This window comes from Hipposideros armiger, unplaced genomic scaffold (assembly GCF_001890085.2).
Source record: "Hipposideros armiger isolate ML-2016 unplaced genomic scaffold, ASM189008v1 scaffold_986, whole genome shotgun sequence".
Taxonomy (NCBI): domain Eukaryota; kingdom Metazoa; phylum Chordata; class Mammalia; order Chiroptera; family Hipposideridae; genus Hipposideros; species Hipposideros armiger.
This window is the reverse complement of record NW_017732336.1, coordinates 682,870-702,292: the sequence shown is the minus strand read 5'-3', so window position 1 is coordinate 702,292 and position 19,423 is coordinate 682,870. Positions and strand designations below refer to the sequence as shown.

Sequence of the window (19,423 nt, the reverse complement as noted above, 5' to 3'; positions counted from 1 at the left end):
CTGAACGGTATGTGGAATGAAGTGGGCGGGCATTGGGAGGCCACTATGGCACGGGGCAAGCACTATGGGCAGTCTATCTGAAGTGTACCTGGCGTTGGAGGCATATTTTTCAGGGCCAAAAAATCGTCTTATACGCCGGCAAATACGGTAACTTTACTGTAGATATCCAACAACTACAGCAGGAGGTGGATTTGATGACGTATGCTCACTTATCACTCCTGCCTGGAGATGAAATGCTTTCCACAGTTGCAGAAGAGCTTTTGACTTTAAATCCCCTCCCTTGGGTAAAAACCCTTGGATGAGGACTTGCGGGTGCATTTCTAATCTTATTGATTTTACTGTTTCTATTTTACCTAGTCATCCACTGCAGACAACAAACGCTCAGACGGGAAATAATCAGGAACCTAGTCTCTGTTCCTCATGTTGCTAAAATAAAAAAGGGGGAGATGTCACCTTGCAGCTGCCGACTTGAATGCTCCCACGCACTGATCCTTTGAAGTAATAAGGGAGTGTCTCGGAATGCTGAGACCCGAGGGAATACTCTCGGTAAAACTTCCTTATCTCATGCTCTCGGAATGCTGAGTCCATCCATACGGATGGTACGTATGTGTGACAACACTTGTGTTTGAACAAAAATCAGTTTTGATGAAGCAGTTGCCAGACACATCGAATCAACATACTGGGATGAGATATCCAAATTTACTGCTTTGTGGCAGCGGAGAATAAAAGGTTTGTTTGGGCCCGCCAGATTCGGGGCTCAGTCCACAGAGGCTTGAGACCCCTGGCCCGCATAAACTCAATACTTGGCTCTTGTACTTCTTAACCCTTTGCGCCCCTCCTCGCACTCCCCAGCTCTCCTCATGCAGGAACGCGACAGATGAACCCTGACAACATGATGCTCAGTAAAAGAAGCTAGGTGCAAAAGGCCATATAATGTATCATTGCATTTCTATTAAATGTTCAAAATAGACACATAGAGACAGAAAGTAGTTTAGTGGATTTTTAGGACATGCAGGAATTGAAGGGGTTGGGGGATGGTAACTAATGGATACAGGTTTCTTTTTCGGGTAATGAAACATTCTAAAATTAGATCGTAATGATAATTGCACAATCTTGTGATTATAGTAAAAGCACCAAATTGTACACTTTCAATGGGTGAACTTTACAGTATGTAAATTCTCAATACAGCAAGAAAAAAAAGAAGAAGAGGAAAAAGGGGTTGAGAAAAGAACTGATGCTGTATATGCCTGTGGTCAAGAGGGGAACAGAACCTGATCCTGCCTCCACGGGGGCCAAGAATGAGACTGTCTGGGAGAAGCAGGGGTTCTGGGTCCTAGCATAGTTCACAAGAACATCCACTGAGCAGAAAAACTCCAGGATGACCCTAAATGCTAAGGAGGGTGCGCTAAGCAATAGGAAATAAGAAAGCTCTCTACAACTTCAAAAAGTGCTCATTCTAATGACTTAAAGACTTTAAAAAATAGAAAAAATGTGCAATTTTATAATTTATAATACGTACCTAAATGACCAAAACATATTTGTCATACATATATGGTCTTCATCCACAGTTCCTGGCTCATAACTCCAGGTGTCTTGTTCTTTTAATGAGGTCTTTTAGGGATGGGGGCTGGTTGCCAGGAGACCCAACCAAATACACATTTAGAGGGTTGGAACTTTCAGTCCCCCCACTTCCCACCTCTCAGAAAGCAAGAGGGTCTGGAGGTTGAATCAGTCACCAATGGCCAGTGATTTTATCAACCATGCCTATATAAGAGGCCTATATAAAAGCCCCAGGGAGGTGGCTGGGTGGCTCAGTTGGTTACAGCGTTGAGCTCTGAGCAACAGAGTTGCTGGTTCAGTTCCCACATGGGCCAGTGAACTGTGCCCTCTGCAGCTAGACTGAAGACAATGACTTGAGCTGAGTGGCAGCTGAGTGGCTCCGCTGGTTAGAGTGCAAGCTCTTAACAAGCAGGTTGCCAGTTCGACTCCTGCATGGGATGGTGGGCTGCACCCCCACACACAACTAAGATTGAACACGGCACCTTGAGCTGAGCTGCCGATGGGTGGCTGAATGGCTCAGTTGGTTAGAGCGCATGCTCTTAACAACAAGGCTGCCAGTTCGACTCCCACATGGGATGGTAGGCTGCGCCCCCCCACAACTAGATTGAAGGACAACAACTTGACTTGGAGTTGATGGGTCCTGGGAAAAACACACTGTTCCCCCAATAAAGTTAAAAAACGAACAAAAAAACCCAGGGGATGGGGTTCTGAAAGCTTCCCAGTTGGTGAACAAATGGATGTGGGGAGAATGGAGTGTCTAGAGAAAGCATGGAAATTATGTGCCTTTTCCCACATACCTTGTCCTATGTACCTCTTAATCTGACTATTCCTGAGTTATATATCCTTTTACAGTAAACCTGTAATCTAGCCAAGTAACATGTTTCTCAGCCATTCTAGCAAATTAACTGAACCCAAGGAGGGGGTATGGGAACTTCCAGTGGGTAAGACATGCAAGTAACAATCTGGACTTGCGATTGGTATTCTAAGTTGGAGGTGGTCAATGGAGCCTCCAATCTATATCCAGCTGGTCAGAAGCACAGAGACCCTGGGCTGGCATCTGAAGAGTGTGTGTGAGTGAGTGTGAGTGAGTGTGTGTGTGTGTGTGTGTGTGTGTGTGTGTGTTTGAGGCTGCCTCTTCCTCAGTTCTGTAGGACTAAACCCTTAATCTGTGGAATGTGAAAGTGATGCCATCTCCGGGGTAGATAGTGCCATGATTGAGTTGAGACCTTGCTGGTGTCTGAAAATTGTTTGTTGGTGTGGGAAAATGCTCCCTGCCCTACTATGGAATTGGTTCTGGGAACCTAGTGTAAAACGTTAATAACAATGGATTCTAGTTCACTCCCAATTAGATTTATATTTTTAAAAAAAACAGAAATGGCATGGCTGACCTAAAATGCAAATCTGCACTTTGACCCTTGCTGTTGTGAGTATAAGTGGTTAGCACAACTCTACCTGGAAAGGAACTTACAGCATGAACTCAAAGCCTTTGAATTGAATGCCCTCGCACTTTCAAGTTAATCAACCCATGGTCAGGGAGCTATCTGGAGATAAAGACTGACCAGACACCTAGGCAATGAATATTCAGAGGGACAAAAGCCAGACCACATGACAATGGAGCACAACCTCTGTGGCAACAAACTCACATGTTTGGCTGATGACTTCCTGTTTCTCTTTTTGTCCCCCAGCCCATAACTTCCCATTTTCACTATAAATCGCCCTCTCCCCTGCCTGCCTTACAGCCTCTACTAAACACAAGGGATGATGGCTGAACCCCTTGCTACAGTGGGCTCTGGGTGTGCTTATTTGGGTGGGCTTCATTTCCACAACACCCACTTCCTGAGCAATGTGGTACATGACGGAGCAATACTGGAAAACACAGGCAGTGTAAAAAAACACGTGTGGACAGAAAACGGGCCACATATTAACCTGACAAACTCAGGAGACTGAAAATAACCACATAAGCTGCCGTGAGCATAAAAAACTTTCATAACTAAGTGGGCCATGGTAGGAAGTCATATCTTTAGCTTCCTTCATAAAGTTAATCTGTGCCTTTTCAGTGGGCCTGCCTGTTTTCTTTTTGCACCTAAAATAACATTGTCTTTGTAATGTCAGTAATCCTTTTTCCAGACCAGAGCTGGAAACCAAAATTCCTCATTTTTATGCTTGTCTCCTGATTACCATCTCTATGTGCTACACAACGAGAATTGCTAACTATATCCTCCACCCACCTATGTAAAAGAAGTACCTGTCTCTCCAATTTACTTTCATCCAATCTCAGAGATTTCCCGGCTTTGCTTTCTCCCACCCCCTTAATCTATTACCAGATTTCATGTAACCTTCCTCTTTGATTTTTATGTACAAAATAAGCTGCAAACTGCCATTTCGCAGAGTATTTTCTCAATCTGTTGAGATTTTGCTTCCCAGCAACTGTCAGTTTGGCGCAAATAAACTCTTATATAAAGATTTTCTCTTAGGCTATTTTTTGTCGACATGGTTCAAGAAAACTTAAAGGGCTGGTTGACTGGCACGTTGGTTAAGAGTTGGCTTGGGATGCTAGCTCTGAGCAGCAGGGCCCTGGTTTGGATTCCACATGGGCCAATGACACTGCACCCTCTACAGCTAAAATGGTGAACAACAGCTCAACCTGGACTTGGAGCTGGGCTTCTGTGAGCTAGTGAGTGGCTGGCAGCCAAGCGTGAGCTCCCGTCGAACGGCCAGTGAGCAACTGCCTCACCCGGGAAGAGCGCGATGATAATACCAACATGGGCCAGTGAAGCGGCGTCCTCCACAACTAGGCTGAAGAACAAAAGGACAGCAACTTGTCTGTTCCCTCCCCAATTTCCCAATAAAATCTTAAAAAAAAAAAAAAAAGAAAAGGGAAACAAAGATTCCCACGTAAGCATTAAAAATTACATTGGTTTTAATGTGATCGTTAATGGCATAGTGAAGTTCCTGCCACGTGAAGTACAAAAAACGCAGGGCAGGGCCAGCCCAGTGGCGTGATGGTTAAGAACTGGCTTGGGACGCCAGAGGGCCCCGGTTCGGATCCCACATATGAGGGCCAGTGACACTGCCCTCTACAGCTAAGATGCTGAACAACAGCTCAACCTGGAGCTGGGCTGCCTGTGAGTCGCCTGCGATGGCGTAGGCTGCAGCCCCTGTGGCAGTGGGTTGCCATGGGCTACCGTATATAGCCAGCAGCCAGCGTGAGCGGCCAGCAGCCGCAGTGAGCGGCCGTCCAGAAGCCGGCGACTGATCTGCCTCGCCCGGGAAGAGCGCAGTGATGGTGCCAACTTGGGCCAGTGAAGCAACGTCCTCCACAACTAGACTGAAGATCAAAACGACAGCAACTTGTCTGTTCCCCTTCTCCAATTCCCCAGCGCTGTTCCCATCCCAATTCCCCAATAAAAACCTTAAAAAAAACAAAAAACAAAAAAACGCAGCGCAGGAAATCACTAGTGAGAAGTACCTGTGGCTGTGTAAAAAAAAAAAAAAAAATTTTTTTTTCATGACCAGCAGCTGCCTGATCGTGACAGTCCATATGTGTTTCTCCGTGTCTGTATCCTCAAGCACCCGGTGGATCTGCCATTGCGCGATTTTCAAACGGCTCTGGAAAGCTGGGCGTTTAGAAATCGGGCGCTCCCGTATGCTCCCGCCCGCCAGAAACCGCAACGCCGTATCCCCTTGATGCGTAAAAGCACACAGCAGCGACTTCCGGCCGGCTCAGTAGTGCCTCACGCGCCCGGCAACGGCGCACTACAACTCCCAGGAGCCTCCGCAGTAAGGACTTCCGGCGTCGCCATGTTGAGGCTTAGGGTGTGGGTTCCAGTGTTCTCCGCTCCGGTCCCCTCTCCAAATCCTCCCCGCCCCGCCCGCGCCATGGCGCGGGTGGAGCTTCCGCGCACACCTCCCAAATCTGCACATGTGTCCCTTTGGGCTATGCGAGGTGGGGGAGCGCGGTCATTTTCTCCTAAAGCAACGAACACCAGGATACTAATCCCTTTTCGCCCCGCCTCCGCTCCTAAATTCTATCCCGGTTCCTGCAGGGCTTCCTGTCTTTCCTTCCTCCTCCAAACGTCCCCACAAACCTGGCTTGTCCGTGATTTCCGGTGTTAATCGTTGCACAGACCTAACAGGTGTTGGAAACCGCTGACGCGCGTGGGAAGTGAGTCGGCTCAGGGTGGGGATTCGCCCAGCGCTGAGTGGGGCCGCACCAGGCTGGCCGTGGGCGCACCGGCTTGCAAAACAGGTCCTGAGCTAGGCTTGTAATTCTCAGCCATCGCCGGTCACTCCGTTTAAAGTCACTTTTTTTTTTTTTTTTGGTAAGAATAATTACAGGCGTTTGATCTCTCATTTCCAACCTGTTCCCCCCAAATAAGTTTGTGAATTAAGTTTTATTTGGGGGCCTGCCCTTCCTAACTCAAATTCTATCTCCTGCTGTCTTTAGTATTTAATTCCCTTCCTGTCCTTAGGACTGCTGGGGTTTCCCCCCATCCAAAATCTTGATTTGAAATCGTAGTTCATTTATTGTTTCAATTAAAGCTTTTAAGGCTTCAAATTTACCCATCTCAGGTAACTGGAAGGCATGGATAGTAATTTACCGGAGTCCCAGACGCCTGACAAGTGCCCCGATATAAATATGGGATATATGTGCTGGACCACAGGCACTATTTTGAGGAATAACCATGCATGACACTTAAAAACAATCTTAGTTCTCCGTATTGCTTCACCGCTTTCTAATTCCTAAACTTTTCATTTTGTACTCCTTGGTTAATTAGAGGGATTTTTATTTAGTGCTTTCTCCCTTAAAATAACTGTTGTGTTCTTTTATTCTACTTCACCCCCCTCTACCCCACTTTGTTTCTAATTGACTCATTTCTCCTTTAATCTTGATCATGTGTTTAGTTCCTCCTCTTATCCTTGGGGGCACCAAGGTGGTTTCTCAAAATCTTGAACGCACAAAAATGTTAACTCTTACTGTTTTGTCATAACCTTTCTGGGTTTGGATGTCAGAAACTGCCAATCGTATGGTGCTGACAGCCCAGGGGATCCGCAACACAGCTCTCCCTGCTGTAACAGCCCTTCAGGCCAATACAGGTTCTACAATCATCATAAAGCACCTACTGGGTGCTATGTAGTAAATAAGACGTGCCACAAGCCTGGAAGCTGGTGGGTGTTATTCTAGGCACTTCAGTCCTCTAAATCTCATCCTTTGGACCATTCCAAGCCCTCTAAGGCAGAAAATGGAACCCTTAAGTTTACCAGCTGGCAGGTAGAACTGGATCCTCACTTCACTGGGGCATAGCTGTAACTCACTGACCTCCTCACCTGCCTGGGCTGCAAAACATAATCTCAATTAGCTGCAGCTCTAAGTACAGATGCTCCTGGACATAAAACCTCATAAACACATCGTAAGCTGAAATCGTAAGTCAAAAATGCATTTCATACAACTAACCTACTGAACATCAGAGCTTAGCCTAGCCCACCTTAAATGTGCTCACACCGCATTAGCCTAAAGCTGGGCAGTTATCTTGAGTTTCATGTCAAGAGTTATTGCCTTCCAATTCTTAGCAGAAGCAGGAGACACAGATGAGCATTTTGTAAGCATAATGGAATGTGAAAATACAAAACAATATCCAAAAAATGCTGGCAACACAGGGCACTGTAGAGTATCGGTTGTTTACCCTCGTGACCGCATGCCTGACTGGGAGCTGTAGCTTGCTGCCAATGCCTGACATCACGAGAGAGTATCATACCGTCATGTATCACAAGCCCTGGAAAAGATCAAAAGTCTAAATTTGGAGTATGGTTTCTACTGAATGCATATCACTTTACACCAATGTACAGTCGAAACATTGTAAGTTGGGTACTGAATACTGGCTTTCAACTCACCAACTGAATGACCATGGGGGAATCTGGGCAATATAGTTCACTCACCTGCAACTCCCTATTTCTCTAGTGGGTTGCTACACAAATTCAGCCTTTGGACGAGGTTTCCTAACTCTAAGTGATTAGGTACCCAAATGCCAGGTACAGAATGTAGTGAAGGCTGATGGGAGCTGCTGTTTCCTTCCTTCGTGTTCCTTCTCTCTGCCACTTCCGTTCCAGGCTAAGCTGTCTCCCTCACAGTACACAGAGTTTCCTAGTGAATGCTGACAGACTACTGAGGTATACAGTATACTGGGACTACCAGTCCACAAATAGTAAATAACACTGTAGAACTTGTGGTGGGTAGGGTCAGAAGGGGTGCTTCCCTCAGCTCCTTGGTCCCTTTTCCTCCTTGTCAGAGTGCCCCCAGCTCTATACTCACTCTCCTCCTCTCCCCATCACTTTCTCCTCAGCTCTGCTGGGCACCCTGATGCACTGCCTTCTAAGTGTCACCCCCAAGGGACTGCTGAGGCTGTCAGCTGGGTCTTGTGCATTGGAAACCCCAAAGCCAGACCCAGAGGAGGATACAGCAAAGTCTTCGAATCAATAACAGTAGCTACCATTTCATGGCGGCCTCCCCAGGACCTGAGCTTCACACTACCACAGTCCCCGTAAGCAGTAGCATCAAACCTTTAGACTAAGATGATCCATGCTGGGAGAAGCTAGGAACCCTGCCCAAGGCTAAACACAGCAGCTAGGATCCAAACCCTGTTCTTTTATTCCCTTTACACCAAAGGCACACATAGCGACCATCTTACATTCCCTCAGACATACCCAAGTGTCTCTCCCAGAGGTCTTTGCGACATCTTCACCTGGTTCCCCTTTCCCATCCAGCTCTCACCTCAGATGTCACCTCCTCAGAGCTATTTTCCTGCCTAGATCTAAACTAGTTTTTCCCACCCACGCCTCCCCACTGCCCCCCCTAGCATATCCCGTTTCATTTCTCTTCATAGCACTGATTGCCATCTCAAAGTATCTGGTTCATTAATTTACTTATGTCACCTCTCCACCTTCTCAGAGCAGCACTGTCCAGTGGAACGTCCTTCATTGAAGGAAGTGTTCTACATCTGTCCAACATAGTAGCCATTAGCTGCAAGTGACCAATGGACATTTGAAAGATGGCTGATGAGACAAATAAAGAGTTAATGGGAGTGGGCTTGGGAGCTGGCAGGATGGGACAGGCAAAGAGTTAACAGGAGCGAGCTTGTGGGCTAACAGGAAAGAGCTAAACATTAACTGCTTGGCTCTAACTCCTCTGGCCAGCACTGCACCTACAAGCTGACAAGCACCTTACATCCATCATAGATGGAAACAGAATGGTTCCAAATCACAACAGTAACCCCCTACAAACTGACATCCATCATAGATGGGAACAGGACAGTTCCCAGAAGACAACTGTAATGGCAGCCCTCTCGCAAGCTGACAAATGCCCTACATCCTGCTTAGAAAAATATAAAAGCCCAGCACTCCTTATCGGTGCAGTTGTCCCTCAAAGGACTCTGCCCTGGCTAAACTCATGTTAGTATCTCTCTCTTACCCCTCTGTCTCTGCAGCTCTCCCTCTCAGACTGCCCTGGCTAAACTTCTGCCAGTTCCAAACAGAACTCTTTCACTTTTTAACTTTCAATAAATCTTTTGTCTGGATATTCTGTGAACGACCAGGGGTTAATTCTACACCAAGACAATGGCCAATTTGATTAAGGAACTGAACTTCTATGTTCACTTTAGTCAGTTTAAATTTAATCAGCTACACATGCTAGTGGCTGCTCTGGAATGAATGTGGGGCCAATGACACAGGGGCCTTACCACTGTTCATCACAGTGACCCAGTCCTACAACAGTACTTGGCATTCTGGCAGGCTGACACAGCATTCGTTGACTCAACACAGTTTCTAAGTGCCTTGAAGGAATTTCTGTCAAATTCCAGGAAATCTCACCAGCATTATAATTGTGTCCATGTATAAATTATCATGGGAGGGTTGCTGCTGCTAGAGTTCCCACCTACCTGGCAGCCTGAGTAGTGGTGGGGAGTGCAGGCCACCGAGTAAGAAGACACCTGGTTTACACCCCCACCTGCTCCTTCCCACACGGGCCAGGTCAGGGACTTGAATTCCTGCTCCCATAGGTAAAATGGCTCCAGCAGCACTAGAAGCTGCTGGGATGACTGTAGGATTAAAGCAAGGGACTTCATATACTTCTAGACTGTAAGTTCTCAAAAGAAGTGAAAATTTACACTTATACAAGTCTTCCATGTCCCACTAACTTGTAATAGCGCCTGCTCATTCCTTTAATTTTTTCTTAAGTTCCATTTCAAGAGTATTAGTAACAAAATCTTTCTTCCATCTGTGTCAAATACTATTTCAGATTAGTATTTTAAGGTGGTAATTATGAGCTACAAATATTTCCTTTTCAATATTTTTCTCATTTTGTGCTCTGGTGAGAACAGTGCTATGTATACTTTGCAGAAAAAAACCTGTAAACATGCCAGCCTGTGTTCTGCTGTCACTGAACTGTTCATGTTCCATGGAAGCTTACCTTTTAAGAGGAAGCTGGAAAATATTCACTGCCCAGGTCAGTACTGAGATGCATCTGACTATTGGTTCTTAAAATTTAAATTTTGACAACTTTATACTTTTCCAGAGATCTTTCTTATTGTTTGTTCATTCCTATGCTGTGTCAGGAACTGATGACACAGCAGGAGGGAGACAGCTGTTTCCATTTTAGAAACAGTTGTGGGCATCACCTCTAAAAATGCTAAGTCACTTTCCCACCCAGTTTCCTTCTCAGTTGGCAATCACAGCGTATCAGTTTCTACATTCTCCCAGTCATAACCAATTGACATTCATATTTGTTTGTGTGCTGCATATTTTTAAAGGAAAATTGCTATGTGCATCTCTCTTTATATATGTAAGATACGTATGTTGAAAGATAAACATATTATGTTGGAGACTGTTTCACATAGTACATAGAGCTGGCTCATTCTTTGTAACAGTTGTCAAGTACTATAATGAAAACAACTACATGTGCTGCTAAATATTTGTTTAGCGTCTCCCCCCTACCACATATAGGTTTCTAGCTTGCCTCTTCTTTTTTACAAAAATTTTATTATTAGCTTCAGGTGTACAAAATTTAATGATTAGACATTTACGTCCCTCACAAAGTGACAGCCCCACCAAGTCTACTATGCCTCTTATTTCTATTTAATCAAAATTAGTTTTGCATTTTGTCTATCTAAAAAATGGGCTCTTGATTCTTTTTCCCCCCACCATTTGTTTCATTTATTCCTGCTTTGATCTTATCATTGTTCCTCTTTCCTTAGGACTTTTGGAGGTCCCCCCCTCAAAGAATGTTTGAGTCAAATACTTATTAGTTCATTTGTTTTCCTTAATATTCAATTAATAGTTAAGGCATTTCAGGCCTTGAAATTACCCAATACTACATCTGGACACCAGGGAGCGTGGTCCCAAGATAAATGGATCAAGATTACATGGCTCCTAGAGAACAAGTATGTGGAAGGTAACAACGAATGTAGTGTTCTTGAATTAAGACTGCACAGTATGTGACCACACACTGTTAGGCTGGATTCCTGCTAAAGCATGTTTGATAGTCACTCAAGATTCTAGACTCCTGGCCTAGTCCTCAAGGATATGAGCCTCTCAAAGTTTTTTGTAGCACTATCTATCTCAAGATTTCCCTTTATTATCCCTTACACACTCTCATTTCAAAGCCTGGTCTTATCTTCAGAGTCTCTTTGAAGATGCCCTCTTCCCTCTTGCAATTTCTTCAACCATTTATTCACTTAACAAGTTTCTTGAGCTAGAGATTCAGTCATTGTCTTAGCAACTGGGGACATACTTGGGAAACTGAAAATAAGGATGCTTGCTGTCACCCATGTTATTTCAGATGTTCAGGTCAGATAACACAATAAGTTGGAAAAGAACACAGCCTATTTTACTGTATTTGTGTACTAATGTGATCTAAGTTTTACGTAGTTTGCTTTCTGTATGACTTATCTGGTATGAAAATAGGATCAAACATTTAATTTTATTCAAAGCGGTTTTCTCCAGTGTAAAACTTTGTTGTCATTCTGTCAAATAAGGTGAGAGCTAAGGCTAATGATTTGCCTGCACAGATTATATTGAGGGTCTGCTCTCATATGAGTCCTCTGATGCTGAGCACAATGAGGACTCCTACTGAAGGGCTTCGTGACAGTGGGTTGTGACTCCTGAAGCCTTCCTAACACTGTTCAGGTGCTCTCCAGTATGACTTGTGATGCTGAGTAAGACAGCTATACATGAAACCTTTCCATGGCAATCACATTCCCATGGTTTCAGAATTCTCACATGATAATTTGGTGTAAGAACTTTTCCAAATTCAACAACTGGAACTTTTTTGATCCAGTATGAATTCTCTCAAGTCAGACTGAATCAGGCTAGAAGCCTTTCCTGCTATGATCAGATTCCTGGAATTTCATCACTGTTTTGAGTTCTCATGTTGAAACACTCACAAAAAGGACTTCATTCATTCAGGATTTTTGCATGTTAGTCTCCTGTGTGAGCCCTCTTACTTAAAGAGGGCCAAGCTGAGCTGAAAACAGGATTTCACACTAAAAAGACTCATTCAGTCTTGTTTTTGAATGAACGAACTATATATTGTACAAATCAATTGATTTCCTATTCCCCATGTTTGCTTTCCTATTACCCATGTGAGTCCTCTTAGGCTATGTAAAGGATGGAATATAGAGAGGGATTTCCTTCTCTCCCTCCCAACAGAACGATCTCCTTCTTGTATGTTATTTTTTTTCTACTAATTTTGGTACTACTTTGAAAATTGCCATATTCATTCATAGTTGTTGGGCTCATTTCCTGCCCCTCACCCCTTTTTTTTAGAAGTTAGAAAGTTTATTCAAGAAGAAAGGTGCTGGCAGAGAAGTTCTCCTGCTTAATTTCTTGACAGGCTTTCCTACAATCATGACCTTCAAAATAGTGTCACCACTATTAGGACACCATCGCTATCCTAATAATTAAATAGATTATGTCTCAAGTTTTCTACCTGAACCACACGTATGGAAGTACTTTCTTGAAAGAACACTGATGGCTGAAGATTTGAGTGCTGTCAAATATTTCTCAACATTCCTTATCTTCGCAGAATCCTTCCAAATCAATGCCTTCTTGAAGATGAATGCCATCTGTCTGAAGCGTTTACCTAGTTTCCCTTCTACTTCAGCCAATGCTAATGCTGTTGCTGTCACTATCATGGGGAGCCAGAGAAGCATGCAAACTGAGTTGCGTCAGAAACACCCTGCTTTCCATTCAGCCCCAGCTCTCTGCCTGAAGCAGAGGCACAGCCACACCAGTGTGGGAAGAGAGACCACTGTAGGAGACAGCTGTCTCATGCGACACTCAAGCATACCATTCTAAATGCCTATGAATGCTGAGGTCCAGGCAAGTGCATTTGGCTGGCTCCACAAGTCTCTGCTCGGGTATTCCTAAGTCCCCTCTCATTTCTCATTAACAGAACAGGTCAGGACATGGGACAGTTCCAAGCTCGTGAATCTAGGTGGAATTTATTAAGTTCTTTGTACTATTCATGTAACTCTTTGCTTAAAATTATTTCAATGTAACAAGTAAAATAAAACCTTTATTTCCACCCTTCAAAAATTTATGCCTTGGGCTGGCTGAGTGGCACATTGGTTAAGAGTTAGTTTAGGACGCCAGCTCTGAGCAGCAGGGCCCTGGTTTGGATCCCACATGAGGGCCAGTGACGCTGCGCCCTCTACAACTAAGATGGTGAACAACAGCTCGACCTGGAGCTGGGCTGCCGTGAGTCACTGGGGACAGCGTAGGCTGCAGTGGGCTGCCGTAAAGTTACCGTTAAGTGGCCGATGACCGATCTGCCTCACCCAGGAAGAGCGCAATGATAATACCAACATGGGCCAGTGAAGCGATGTGCTCCACTAGACTGAAGAACAAAAGGACAGCAACTTGTCTGTTCCTCTCCCCCAATTCCCCAATAAAAATCTTAAAAAAAAAAAGTCGATGCCTTTACCAGACTTCTCCATGTAACTGCCTAACACCAAAAATTCAGGGGTAGTAATTTTTCTTATTGTATTTTTAAAATAAGATATTGACACATACAAAAAGAATTTATGTGGTAAAAACACACATAACGGTCACAGGAAATCCCTGGAAGCCTTCACCTGTGAGGGATTGTTGGCAGCTTCCTCTCTTTTGCCCCTTGGTCAATACTCACCTAGCCCCACTGAATCCACCTATGAGTGGGGAGAAGCTGGCTACCACTCCCTCAGGCCAGGTATCACCTCTTCCATTACCATGCCCCCATTGGTCTGCTTTCATCTGTGCCCTACCACAGCTCTTTCTTCACAAGCACCCAGAATGAGCTGTGAAAAGCCACAACATACACCTGCTCAATGGAAATCAACTCCCCTTACAATGGAGGCCCTGTGTCCTCTGCCAAACTTAAGTTGCATATACCTCAGTTAGTCCCTCCCCACCCACTGGGTGTCTTTCTGTTCCCTGAATATGCCAAGCTTGTTCCATTCTCAGTCACACCAAACAGTGTCTCCATGCCTGCAAGCTGTCTTTACAACTCTCACATGTCTACAGACTTCTTTTTCTTCAGGAATTGGCTTAAATCTCACCCTTGCAGTGTCCCCTGATCACATTATCTTGAGATGTTTGCCACTGCTCCTGCTTTACACTATGTTCTTTTCCTTCTCAGTGCTTACCTCTACTTATCTGTGTTTACATGGGTACAACAATGTAGCTTTTTGTAGGAGGCTGCCATTCATCAGACTACAAAGTCTACAGTGGCAGGGATTAGGTCAGGTCTCTGGTTTACTACCAGCTTAGTATACTGCATGGGACAAAAGAGACCTTTCACAGGTTACTTTGGGGCGAAAGGATGGCATGGAGGGAATACATCACACAAAGGACTTTGTGTGACACAGCAGAGATGAGTCAGGCACCTGTCACCTCAGGCCTGTAAGAGCATCCTAATAAACCTCCATGCACATGGTCTCTTGCTCTGGGGCACCACCCTAGAATCTCCTGTCACCTGTCAAGCCAGCTTTCCCAAGATGTGCAGAACCACAGGCATCCAATGCCCCCATGGCAGCTATATTCAGGAAACTACTAGATCGTCCAGAAGTACATGGCCAGGTTTGCCTCCACAGGACATGGGACTTAAACTTCAGGGAGGATGAGACACACACCTGCCACAGCCAGAGGCACAAAGACGGGAAGGGACATTAGGAGGCTGGATCAAGGGAAGCAACCACAGGGAAGAGAAACCATGGTAGGTGGGTGCAAAACACTTGTGTTGCTGGAGACCTTCAAGGTGAGGTCGAGTTCAGTAGCAATTACTAACGGTTTGAAGGAAGATTTTCAAGATTTTCAATGTAGGGAATGAAAGGAATGACTTTGAATATGGAAAAGAAAAACAAAAAGCATTAATGCTGAGCCGTCAAGCTGAAACATGAAGTCCAGAAAAAGAGTCATGGGGACTGCAGTCTATATTGTGGTGAACAGAAGGTTGGCACCAAAGTTGGAGGTCAGATGCAGGTTTCACAGCTGCATGCTGCCATAAGCAGGTGACCCTAGTGTCACAGAGAACAAAAGTGAGGGAGAACATCCAAAGTTTCGGAAGTGTCGGCTGTGGTGAATGCACTCACGTGACTGCCCAAAAGTAGCAATAAAAAAAATGCATACGATCGCCTCCTCCTTTACCCTTGCTTTAAAATGACTATACTGAGGACGTTAAAGGATTTTGCAGCATGGCAGTTTCATCTGGAATGAGGCTGCAAGCCTATAGGGAGGATTAACCTAAGCAGTAACGCAGCCATGAGATAATCCTCGCGTGGCTGGACACAGCAGTGAGGCAAGCAAATCCCTTTTTGTGCCCTTGTGCCAAAACTTGACCAGACAGACCAATTGTGCATGAAGGAATTTCTAAACCAAATCAAATGTAATACATATTCTAACACGATTTTCTCAATGAACCCTGACAAGCTGAGGGTAAGTGTTCATCTGGCAAACTAGGTGGTTTGTAACAGCTAATATACATTTTTTAATAGTGAGAGGAGCTACCATTTATCCAGATTTGTTAAAAAACTAGTTTAAGTACAGCAATATGGGGTTTACTCAGAGACAGAGATCAAGGGAGCAGGAGGGGCCAAGGGGGAAGCCTGCACACAATGATGGCTGAGGGAATTCAGTCCATGATAAAGACGTATTTCCAACAAATGGAAGAACCTAGTCAGAAACGGGTTTACAGAACTTGTGCCCCACACCATAATACATGAGGAAACACCAGATAAATGGAACAGCTAAACAGAAAACAAAAAGAATACTAAAATACAAGAGTATCTGTACAATCTGCTTATGTATGATACAAAATCTAAAATAGGAAGACAGGAATTTTTAAAAATACCTGAAATCATAAAACTTTATGGAGACTAAATGAAGGTAAAAGATAAATGTTGGTCTGGGGTATTTACAATATTAACATCCATAACATATACAGAGTATATGAACTCACAAAAGAAAAAACACAAATGGTCCATCATAAACTTATAAAGATATGTGTAACTCCATAAAAACGTGAACTAAACTGACTTATGGGGTTAAAACTGATAAACTCATCATAAATTGAAAATATCATGAAGTAAAAATACATTTAATACACCTAACCTACCAACCATCAGAGCTTAGCCTAGAAGACCTTAAACATGCTCAGAACACTTACATTAGCCTACAACTGGGCAAAATCATCTCATACAAAGCCTACTTGATAATAAAGTGTTGATATCTCATATAATTTACTGAAAGTGAAAAACAGAATGGTTGCATGAATATTGCTTTTGCACCACTATAAAGTCAAAACATTGTTAAGTCGGGGGGAGCCTGTATTCATATACATATATGTAAATGTATATAAAAAAAAGTCTGGCTAGAGACACCAGTTACTGGTGATTACATGAGAAGAGGGCAGTAGACAATGAATGGAGCAAAGTGGGGGAGTCCCTATTGTCAACCTGCCACTGGAAACAGGTTCACGTTCAACAAAGCAGTATACCTGGCTCTGAGGCCAGAGAAAAATACAGCGCTTGACTCAACCATGTCTGCAACCACTCATCACAGCACCCCACCTGGGCTCTGTCCTGTCCACCTTCTTTGTAAGACACCAGTCCTAGACTAACCAATTAGCCCATTCCCTACCAAGACTCCCACGTGCCTGGTTCTCACCTGAAAAGGTGTCTTGAAGAATTCCTCTTTCCACCGACCAGAGCTCTTCCTCCTCCTCTAACTGAGACACCACATCTGGCTTGGAAAGCTGATGTTCTGCCCAAGGGAAAAGAGACAGGGCTTGGGGGTCTGTGTTCGGGGAAAAAATGCTTTCCTGCTGCGGCACATGCTGTCCCCTGCTAGGGCATGACTTCTGGTCTAGGGTATCCCCTTTGTCAGCTGCCTGGTTTCCTGGACTCCCTTGCTGGTAAAGGTGGCAGTGGGACCCAATTCTGGCCAGCAAGACACAAAGGGAAAGTCTGTCAGTGGGGGCCTTAAGGCTTTTTCTTTCTTGCTCTTTCATGGCTGTGAAGAGCCCTAGCCATGGCTGTACCCTCCCGATTTCTTTCTGCTTTTAACACAGACATGATGCTAGGTGCTACAATAACACAGCTACTAATCTAAGAATAGAAAAGTTCACACTAACCACAGAGAGATGGAATGGATCAGGGTCTTGATGACACCCTTGAGCTGTCAGACAAACAGCAGGTCCTCTGGAGCTCGTTACAAAAAATGGTAAGCATACACTACTGCAGCTGAAAACACCCCTGGCAAATCCACCTCCCTGGTATTCAAAGCCTCTGGGGGTGGACTAGGTGAAGCTTCAGAAGTTGTATGTGAAGTTGCCCTTTTTCCATGGTTACAAAGTAAAGCCCTTTCTCCCAAGCATCACTTGCACTCTGATCGCTGCAGCCCAAGCCCAAGCACACACATACTTCGGTGACACCACATTCGTGCTGCAAAGCGCAGATCTTTATTGACATAGAGGCCAGCCTTACCCACTGAGACCAGGTTCCTGTAGTTCTCCAGCATCACCTCCCTGTACAGGGACTTGTGTTCAAGGTCCAGCAGTCCCCACTCTTCCGGGGTAAAACCCAGGGTCACATCTTCAAAGGTCACTGGTTCCTAAAACCCATAGGTTGCTGTTCAGCCAAGGCCTGTTGTCAACCACGCTGACATGAGTAGGGAGCTGACTGAGCACATGAAGGCACAGTCTACAGGATGATCTGAGAGCATTCCTGGTGTCCCATCATGTGTTCCTCCATTTAACTGAAACTGAGCAAACCCAAGCTTGACTCTATCAGGTTACAGAAAGGAGGACACCAGGAGGCTAAAGAGGATTCATTTTCTGAAAACCTCTTATTAACCTGGGGATTCTAACCCTAATGTCAGTGTGTATGCCTCCCACTAGGAGATTCATGAGCTGAATCACACCCAAACCCTCAGCCCCTACTCACTGCCCAAGCTGCTTCTACTTCCTTTACCTGTCCATCCTCCTTTTCTCCTAGTGACTGAGTTTATGTCACCTTTAGCTTTGATGGCAAATTAACTGTTGAAATCTAAACGCGTCTGATCCCTGCTTAGATCTGTCAATGCCTACCCCCAGTTTAAAAAGTAAGTTAGAACACCTCCCCCCCCATAAACTGACCTCTACACTAACCACTTCCTTGAAAGACTAAGCAGCCGATGGTTCCTCCATCCATTAGGGTCTCTTAATGTTCAGCCAGTTCCTCTCCTTTCCCCGAGGTGTTCTGGGGTCGTGGGGGCATCTCAGGGAGGGTGGCGTCCTATCACCTTGCTGCCACCCCCACCCCCAGACCCAGGGGTACACTCAGAAACTCAAAGAAGCCTCTACTCACACGGAACCAGGCCGTCGGAAGCCCGGAAGCCATACCTTCCTCCTCGACGTGTCTCGTGGGGGGTGGGCAGAGTCCTGAGAAGATTGAATTTGGGAGGTGGAAGAGGCGTGAGGGCTACGCCGAGAGGCCCCCTCCTTTGTCCAGAAGAGGCCCCATCAACTGGGAATAACAAGTCCACCCCCACCTCGGAAAACGCCCTGAGTCGTCTCCACCTACTCCCAGACACCTGAAGGACAGGAGACCCCCACCCATCTTCATCACCCATAGGGATTCGACTCCCGTCCTCAGTCCGCACACGCCCGGGAGGATCGGCCCGCCCCAAGCCTACGTCCCACGCCCGGAGGGAATTGTCTTTCCCCTGGGCCCCTAGTCCCCGACCACACCTCCCCTTCTGACCCCGCAGCGGGAAGACAGCAGGCAAGGCCTGCTCCATACCGCATGCGACGGGCGCGGGTTTCGCGCCGCACTCACCCTCGCGCGCGGCGTACAATGGCGACCGTAGGCCCGCGACTAAATGCGTCAGCGCGCCGGACCGGACTACAACTCCCAGACACCCCCGCGGCGCGCCGCGCCAGACCGCTCCCAGGCGGCGGCCATCTTGTCCATACAGCTTCGGGTGGCAGGCGAAGCCAGGGCGGCCAGGAAAAGGGCCCTCGCCCGCATCCCTTGGCGGTCCAGCTAGTCAGGCGGAGCCCTCGGGTAGAGCACTCCAGGCTGTGGGGCCCCAACACCTCCGTGAGCGGCGACGAAGGCACGGAGACAGTCGTGCCCACCAAGGAGGGCGTCCGCCCGTAGGGCAAACCGGAAGTTGGAGAAAGGGAAGGAGCGAGGAGAAGGGCGGGCCGGAAGTGCTGAGTGGATTAGAGTTAGTTGGGGGGATGGGACTGATTATTACATCCTTGGGGGAAGAAGCAGCTCGATCATGGCCGGAAGTGTTGAGGGCGGGGCCAACTGGTGCTCTTAGTGTGGAGGGGGGGCGGGAACATGGAGGG

General features: G+C 45.9%; 1 protein-coding gene across 2 annotated transcripts in view; it reads right to left on the bottom strand.

The window, feature by feature from the left end:
- The window catches only part of ZNF274 (zinc finger protein 274), a 33,524-nt gene extending 14,540 nt beyond the window's left edge, over nt 1-18,984 (bottom strand). The window contains exons 1-4 of one of the 2 annotated variants that reach the window (XM_019631192.1): nt 18,903-18,984; nt 18,432-18,505; nt 17,571-17,697; nt 16,753-16,848 (exon numbers count right to left, since the gene is read on the bottom strand). In XM_019631192.1, coding sequence (XP_019486737.1) covers nt 16,753-16,848; nt 17,571-17,697; nt 18,432-18,464 — 256 coding nt within the window. In that variant the 5' untranslated portion in view covers nt 18,465-18,505; nt 18,903-18,984. The remainder of the gene's footprint in view (nt 1-16,752; nt 16,849-17,570; nt 17,698-18,431; nt 18,506-18,902) is intronic. The other variant, XM_019631193.1, reaches the window with a different exon arrangement.
- Between the last annotated feature and the right edge of the window lie 439 nt (nt 18,985-19,423).